This window comes from Cajanus cajan, chromosome 10, assembly GCF_000230855.2.
Source record: "Cajanus cajan strain Asha chromosome 10, NIPB_CcT2T_4, whole genome shotgun sequence".
Classification (NCBI taxonomy): Eukaryota; Viridiplantae; Streptophyta; class Magnoliopsida; order Fabales; family Fabaceae; genus Cajanus; species Cajanus cajan.
This window is the reverse complement of record NC_138526.1, coordinates 30232610-30241409: the sequence shown is the minus strand read 5'-3', so window position 1 is coordinate 30241409 and position 8800 is coordinate 30232610. Positions and strand designations below refer to the sequence as shown.

Here is an 8800-nt window from a genome sequence, read left to right as displayed (position 1 = left end):
TAAATCAATTAACTATATTATCTATTGAGAGTGAAATATTAAAATTACTTGATTATAAAACTTTAATAAATAATTTTGTAGTTCAAAAAGCCAGAAAAATAACATAAAAATTATTAGGTTGTATTAATCTAGGCACCTATCTTAATTTTTGCCTAAAGCATCAAAATTCCTAGATACGACCCTGATAATTCTAAACAGTAATACAATGATCATCACTTCACAGTTCATAATATTAAAATTAAATTTGTGAATGACATTTTGGATGAAGATTTTATGCTTGGATAAATCTTGGCGATTTTATTCTTAGAAAAATCTTATTAACTCGATGTTTTAAAGAGTTAAAGATAAAATGGTCTGTCTATTCAATACGATCATTGGCAAAGGAAAAGTGAAGTAGGAAAGGAATTTGAGATCCCAGTGCAATCATAATGCATTGAACTTACCTGGCAATATATAAAATGACAGAGATAAGAAACTTGAGATTCTAAAAGGAAAATAAATAAATTAGCGATATTGGTTAAGAAGTCAATGCCGCAAGGTTTGTTTTTTGAAAAAGGTTTATCTGAAGGCTTGCTGGTCACAAAGAGTAGCTCGCGAATTCACTATTGCCATCACAAAGTCAGTATATAAGCTACCAATTAAACCCAACTGTGAAATAACAACTTGAGGAGCACAAGATTTCTTCGTTGTAGACTATTCTACTTCAGCCAAATAGTCATCAATTTCGGCTGGGGTCAATACCCTGCAACGTGATTAACATAATATTAAGTCACCCCCAGTTAAACAATCAAAGGATATAAGAATGATTTTGAAGTTGAAGTCTGGATTGGTTTAGATGCAGATACAACTTGGAAGTTGGAAGTCTCATTTTTGTGATGCAATTTCTCTTGTACTTGGAATTTAGAAATATTTCTAATATATTAACTTGGATTGGACAACCCAAAAAACAACTCAGTTAGACTGATAACAGAAACCAGAATGAAGCAAGGTTCATGTAATTAAAATATGAGCGGTGGAAAAGCAAAACAGAGAAGTCATGCAGACCAGCTATATAAAGATATACCTGAACTTTTTATCAGGACCAATTATGCCGATTTCAATGTTTTTTCCCGAGATCTGTCCCTCAAACCTGGAAAACACCCACAAAATAACATTTGAGACACGTTTCAAAAGACTAAACAGAGATCACAAGGGTTCCAAAAAAAAAAAAAAAAAGAAATAGCAGATGAGAATTAAAAACAAAAATATAAAAACAGTCAATAAACAAAACTAAGAGTGATTACGACTCCCTATGATAATCAGGTTTTAATGTAATAAGCTTGATTGAAAACTTGCAACAATAAAGCCAGCTGATGTGATCATGGTTTGGAGGGAAGTGCCTTAGGTAATAATTGTCAAGACCACTATAATAAAATTTGATTAAATACCCTAGATAGCATTAGCCTCGATAATCTCATTTGAACCCAATAAAGTCAATTTTTTATGTATTTTCCTCCTCCAAACTACAATGGTAGGAGAAATATTGACTAAAAAGAGAAGAAAAAAAATTAATATAAAGGATTTGTTTAAATAAATTTTTTCGTAAGTGCTTGGAGGGAAAGAAAATAAGAAAAAATTAAATAAGTTTCTCCAAAATCCAATATTAGTATATGCACAAGATAATTTGTAAAAGTTCTTTCATACTAACTCATCTAAATATGTTTTTCAACTTTCGTGTAAGCTAATTTTTACTTACGAAAAAACTAATTTCATTCTTTTTTCTGATTTTTTTTTTCTCCTTAAAAGTAATTATAGAAAAATTTATCCAAACCGATCGATAATAACTTTTGGGCCTCCTAATGGACAGTAATAGTTAAACAATGTCATTTTCATTAAGGTTGTATTTAGCGCATAAACTTGAAATGATATGCTCCTACCCTTCCTTCAGAGTCAATATTGCTGTGTGGACTGCATCATCAACCTCCATATCATCTGTGTACCTGTAAATGGACAATCAAGTCAACCAAAGAAATGATAGGGAAAATTTGGTGTATAACTAATGATACTCAAATCACTCAAAGAAACATAATCACAACTAACTTCAAAAAAATTCCAAACCACAAAATTGACAACTTCTCAAGAAGAGATGCATTAAAATAGACACAGCAGACAAATCTACTTATAATATATAATTTAATTTCTGAAGTGTGCATTCACGAATTTGTCACTTAAGCTATTATGGTTTGAGACCTCTTAAGATTACAACATCACTGTATCATTAGCTACCATCTGAGCCATCAGCATAATTAAAGAATTTATAAGCTCTCTTAAGTGACTTGAGTATCTTAACAGATATTAATTATTGTGTCATTTTGTCATATAATAACGTTTCACATTGACAGTTTTCATACGTTTCATCAGCATTCACAAGGGTGCGGGCCACAACACATAACACACAAACATTGTTGCACTCCACACATTGTTGTTGCTTACAGTATTTCTATAGATGAGAATCTTACCTCTTCTCAAGAAACGTCTTTGCATTAGAAACATTTTTCCCCATGGCCGAAGCTTTCCAAGAAAAATATGAACCTGATGGATCCACCTATAGAAAAAACAAATTGCATAAACTCACAACCTTCAATTGCCCCTTTCTTTAAAATTCAGAGTAATTTTAAACAAGTTTAAATGCAACAAAAAAAAGATCCCAGAATAAATACACAAATGTCTAGATGCACAGTGATATAGACAACAAATTCTCTGAACACGTTTGAATTTAAACACACATAATCAATGAACAATTTTCAATTTGAAACAAATAATTCAGGCAAAGCAAAACAATATAGCAAAGAATTTATGTAATTAAATTATTATGTTTTCATAGGTTATATAACTTCTGAGAATCTAAGGAGCACTTATTTATTTCACCAATGAGTGAGGTTCTGATGTCTAGACTTGTTACATGAACAGTCTGTACATGAGACAGCTAAACGTAGAGTTTGAGTTCACAATAAAGGGTTAGACAATGCCATGTAATCTCATATTTGGATTGTCAGTGATAATCATTAACCAGGGTGTAAAGTTACCATGACAAGAGCTACATCAGAAGAATAATATTAACACACCTGATATAATTGTGGCCCATTATCATCAAACCCAGCAACTAGCAGGGACACTCCAAACGGCCTAACACCACTATAAGAACCAAAACACAAATGTCAGAATTCAAAAAATGATAAAGGGAAAAAGGACAGTAAAAAGCCGGGGATATACATAAATAATCATTATCAGAGGATCAAACTAAGTTTTGTTCATTTATTTAGCTGCTTATTAAGGATTTGTCAACTACAAAGAGATGTCTAAATTTGATGTATGGAATTTCTATACCAATAAAAAATTTACCAATTTATCCAACAAAACCTCCAGAGAAAAGGAAACAATTATAGTAACAGCTACATAAATATTAATTCATGCTGGTTCTTTTCAGAAAGATAAGGCCATTGCAGGCACTTAAGTTTGGACTTTTTCCAAGCTTCCTATTTCCAGAAAATTATATCATGTTCCAGGTTTCAAGAAGCTAATAATGACTGAAATTTTGGCACATCAATCCTCAGAATTTAATTGCAACAATTAATCCCACTCAACATTGAAAGGTGTCTAAATCATGCTCATTGGAATGGAGAATTTTGAAAATTTCAGAGGTCAAAACATAACTCAGAGGACAGTTCAAAAAGAAGTACTTACCCAGACTGAGTAAATTCCTGCATTACAGCAGCAACTTCCCTGACAAGTTGAGTGACAGGGATTGGTTCCTGTAAATTTCCATTATATTATCATAGCCTAAACTTCACAAATGATCCATTCTAGAATACCAAAAGCAAACAGAAAGAACAAGAAAAAGGAGCATCTATACATAATACATTCATAAAGATTATCAGTAGTGCATAAGCATAATCTAATATTTTTTAATTATAGGAAACTCCATTAATAACCAAGAAGTACTCAAAATTCTCGAGAAAAAGAAAAACAAATGTTCTAGGGAAAATATAATCAATATATGACAATCAACATTAACAGGCAATACATCCTACAACAAGAATTACAAAATTCACTGATGGAAAAACAAAATGTGCCATTAATAACTCCAGGTAATAGGAAATATATGATACATAATTGTAACTGTTAACTTAAGAAAAAAAACAATTATATACTGCATGAGTTGTAAGACTCAGTTTAAGAAAGAAATAATGAGATTTTTCTATTTGACCCCATTAAATCCTTTGTGGTAATTAGCACTTTCACAGGCAGTACTTTATCAAAGATATTAAGTACTTCCTTTCTCCATCTAAATAAACAAACAAATCTAACTTTCTGAAAAAAAATATAGTACACTTGAGCATAAGAAAATGCTGAATATTATCTCACAACTGTCTAGTGCCCATCCAGGTCCTCAATAGTAAACTATTGTGCAACAGGTCTCACTGTAAACACAATTTCCTATGCTAGTCTATATAAAATCTTTGAAGAATGGGTATTAAAAAAGTGTAAGGACAAAATTTGTGCTCATTAAAGCTTCAATGTAGCACTGACTGTGGAAGGTTTTGCCCATCTTAATTATGAATTAGAAGCTTTTGATGAATCTTATTAAAATGGATAAATTGAAGCAAGTGGTACAATTATATATACACTTTATACTCTAGTTCTCCTCCTAGACATCCATTCATCATAACTAGCTTGGACATAATATTGACTCTAGTAGTTTGTCCATCTTAATCGTAAATTTTTCCTGAAAAATATCCTTTTATTATAAATATGTTTTGTTTCTCATTTCAAAGTATACAAAAAAATGAAACATACTTGATACAAGGACCATAATATATTAAGCGCCATCAATCTGTTTGTACTACAAAGTACAAACGCAGAATTGTACTGAAATAACCACTCTAGAATGACTTTCAGTCAAAAAGATATGCATTACATGAAAAATGAAGATAACTACTGAAGTGTAACCAAGTAACAGCCCTCGAGACAATATAATTCATTACAATATCAAAGTTCCAAAGTAAAGCAGACATTATAAATGAATCATTTAAACTAAGTATATGCAGAACAATAACTCAGTAGTAAGAACGAAAAAAAATAAATTTTGAATACAAATTGAATTACCATACTTTATATAAACGGTGATACTGCTCAGCCTGTTTCCTGCTTTTTCGAACCAAAACTCGAAAATCGGGACCCATGCCACTAAACAACAAAGACCAAATTTAGGTCAAGTAAATCAGATATTTGCTAGACAAACTAAGACCAAATAATTATTCCCATTTTTACCAAAAGCTCAACAGAAATGGAAAAATGTACACTAAGAACCTGGTTATGAAGTTTCAAATGCAAATCAAACATCAGAATAAGCTATTTCAACACCTTTATCTCTTTCAAAGTACAAAAAGATAATAGGAAGTATTTTTTTTTCTGTTTTCTATACTTCCATTTAAATGTTTCAAAATAGATTTGGAATGTCAACATTCAGTGACAAACGCCCCCTGTACTACCTGATAAACGGTCAATAGTCAAGTCACTTGTAGGTTGAATCCAGTAAAGCTCTTTCACTACGAAATACTAAAGCAGCTAGCCATGACCTATTTATATCTAGAAACAATGCAGATTAACAGTCTACCACATGGTGCGCTTTAAGTATACTTCCGTCTTTTCACATCAGTACACAAGCAATAGTTAGCTATTCACCTCGACAACACACTTACATTTTGACTGAAATAAATATTTTCTATCTTGCATGTCTTTAATCAGTTTTAAGAGTGTCATCCGCTGTCTACCAGTTTTATGCATAGAAGAAAAATCAGTTTTAAGTGTGCCATGTCAATTTCTATTTCATAGTTGTTAAGATAAAAAATTCCACAAAATAGTTATGCCACATCCCTAATGCCTCGCACACATCAATTCTTGATGTCTAGGTAACTTAAGTGGAAAATCAAGTTTAAGAACACATTCAAAGCTAAACCATCAAATGCCATTAGGCAAAAGATACAATGAATTAGTGACATTATGAAATATAATAAACATAAAATGATTTAAATATTTACAAAGAAACAAACCTATATACGACTCCTATATTTGGTGTTAATAACTGAATTTTCTGAACCTGCAAGCAAATAAAACAAAGAATAAATACACAGAATACTTCATGAGTCATGAGTTAAATTGACAAACGGCTTGCAAATACTACATAAAGGATTATATTATCAATGGCCAGAGAGGGCAGTTTAACACAATGAATTGCTCCATACAAAGCATGCATCAGATTGTCGTGAGGTACTAAATTCATTAAATATCCAATAAAAGTAAACTACGAGTCATATAAATTAGAAAACAGTATAGTACACAGATGTATCCAAACAAAGATATAGACATGGATATGTGTGCATTTATATATTATTCAGCATACACATAGGGTGACCCAACCTGGAAATCCAGCCTTGCAACACAAGAAGGAATTTACAAGGAGATTTTCTGATTGAAAGCAAAGGACCAAGGGGTATCAGAGATGGGTCTAGTGGGGTCAGGGTTTGAGTCATTTGAATGGACAAAACTGTGTTGAACCTCAATTTATTTTTTCAAGGATGAACTATGAAGCAATGTAGCTTACAATTGGGACCGTCAGTCAAGGATATGTGTGATTGACTTCATTAAAACCATGTACAAACACACAGTAGGGCAACTATGGATTTTTCCAATAAGTTTACAAAAACATAACCATCGTAAGTTCAACCTTGAGCCTAACCTTTTTAACTTGGATGGGACAATTTGATAATTTTTTACATGAATAATGAACAAAAAGGGATCAAACAGAAAATAAACTCACTGATGCTTCATCAACCAATATAGATGGCAGTTTTTTCTCAGTAGCAATGACAACTCCTTTTGCAGCTGCAAGAATCAAATATCAAATCAAATCAAATATATAATTAAAGCCAGCAAAAGCTACAGCTTACATTACAGGATCCAAATCGTCTACAAGACACAAGAACCCAATGAATCAGAAAGCAAATAGTACAAACAATAGCAAACAGATTATGGCAAACAAAATTGATGACCAAAATGTAAAAATAATACCAAAACAAAATATTAAATCACAATGACACAAACTACCAAATCTCTAATTCTAGCCTCCTCTAAAGCCTAGTCAACCCAAGAATTTCTACATTTCAGAGAGCACCGTTTTCCCATACTTAACTTATCCACCCCATCATGTCAAAACCCCTTACACGGCCTAATAAAGAACCATAAGCCTTTCAGCACCAAAACACATATCAAATCAATCTTCGCAAACTGAAAAAATCTCAGTCCCATATCCCAGCACCCCCCCCCCCCTTTTCAATTTAGGTTATCAGAAACGAATTGCAATTCAAACAACAACTTAGCATAATGAAATGTCATTAATTCCAATTTCAATTGCTCCCCCAACCTGAGCCAATCAACAAACAAGTGCACAATGTATAATCTATTTAAAATTGAAAACCTGAAAGTGATGTGGGTCATAAACAGATCCAATCAACAAGCAAAGATAGTAATCAATCACCTTTAATTCCCAACGACGTTTGTCCAGACCCAACAGCCGTCAAAGCATGCTCAATCTGAACAAGCTTCCCAGAAGGGCTGTTCCACAACACAACGAAATCAGTTCAACCACACACCACACCATTCACTTAGTCAAAAAAAAAAATCAAATCAAATTAAATTGAAATCCATCAGCAACACCCATACCTAAATGTGGTGAGAGAAAACGAATACTGACTATCCCCCATGATAAACCGCACAAGAAAAAACCTGCACCCACAACTTCACTAGCAAGTCACAATCACAACACAAAACATCGTTCTATTTATTGGAAGCTAAAAACACTTGAACCATGGGTTTTCGTACCAGCCCTAGTAAAAAAGAAATATAAAATATAAATTTGTCAAAAAGGTGAAATCAGAGTGTGCGATGGGCGAATTGAAAAAGAAAAAAACCGCGATCTGTTGAGAGGAAAGAAAGGAAGAGAAATGAGTGAGAAAAAATTGAAAGGGGAAGTGACCTGAGAGTGAGAGAGAAAGGTCGCAGAGGGTAACGGAGTTGGCTTCAAAAGTGTGTATATTGTATAAGTTGTCTGAGAAAGAAAGAAAGAGAAGGAGTAGGGAGCAAGTCGCACATTTGGGCTTCTCTTTCGTCTTTACTTCAGCTGGGCTTTGATCTGTCGTTTCTGCGATGGCCCAATACGTTTTACGTCTTTCTTTCTTTTTGTCCTGCCATCACCCATTGTATTACATCATAAAATATTTTCTTTCAAATAATGAAATTAGTGTTGATTCAATGAATATTTTTGTTCGATGAAGATCAAATACAGATTTTTTTTTTTTGAATAAATCATTCTCATAATATGTGAATTGAGTATAAGATGTCTAACTATTATGTTAATCTATCGTGTTAATTTTTTCATTTTTCTAATTTTAATGTCAAGTTTTTTTTCTTCTAAATTTCATTTTTATATTTTTATAATATCTAATTGAGGTTTTGTCGCCTAAATTTGTAATTTTGTAAGTTTAATCTTTTAATATTGTAAAATTTGATATTTTGGTTCAATAATTAAATATTTATTGCTCAGTTATTGAAATTGTGACATTTGTAACATTATGGGTGTTTATATTGTTTTGTATAGATAAGTTTCCATGTTGTTTTAGCATTTTAATGATTAAAGAATTCTTATGAGTTTAATTGTTTAGAGTTGTTTTATGTTAAGGTCAAAGTTAATTAAGAATAGTGA

At 32.1% G+C, this 8800-nt stretch overlaps 1 protein-coding gene across 1 annotated transcript; it reads right to left on the bottom strand.

Annotated features, from left to right (window-relative positions):
- Nucleotides 1–389: 389 nt before the first annotated feature.
- On the bottom strand, nt 390–8157 carry LOC109818809 (proteasome subunit alpha type-2-A). The gene is made up of 12 exons (XM_083065377.1): nt 8073–8157; nt 7762–7823; nt 7577–7653; nt 6860–6924; nt 6093–6139; nt 5151–5226; nt 3724–3791; nt 3105–3174; nt 2499–2584; nt 1917–1979; nt 1064–1129; nt 390–742 (listed from the first exon to the last, which is right to left on the bottom strand). Exons 2-12 carry the CDS (start codon nt 7800–7802, stop codon nt 694–696), a joined length of 708 nt encoding a protein of 235 aa, XP_082921503.1. The 5' UTR covers nt 7803–7823; nt 8073–8157; the 3' UTR covers nt 390–693.
- Nucleotides 8158–8800: the final 643 nt, after the last annotated feature.

Bases quoted from the DNA above. Each gene is read 5' to 3' on its own strand.
- LOC109818809 (XM_083065377.1), bottom strand. From the start codon at position 7,802: ATGGGGGATAGTCAGTATTCGTTTTCTCTCACCACATTTAG. The intron at 7,654-7,761 runs GTATGGGTGTTG...GTTGTGGAACAG, and splicing joins TTTTCTCTCACCACATTTAG to CCCTTCTGGGAAGCTTGTTC. The intron at 3,792-5,150 runs GTATGGTAATTC...GGAAATTTACAG, and splicing joins AGTATCACCGTTTATATAAA to GAACCAATCCCTGTCACTCA.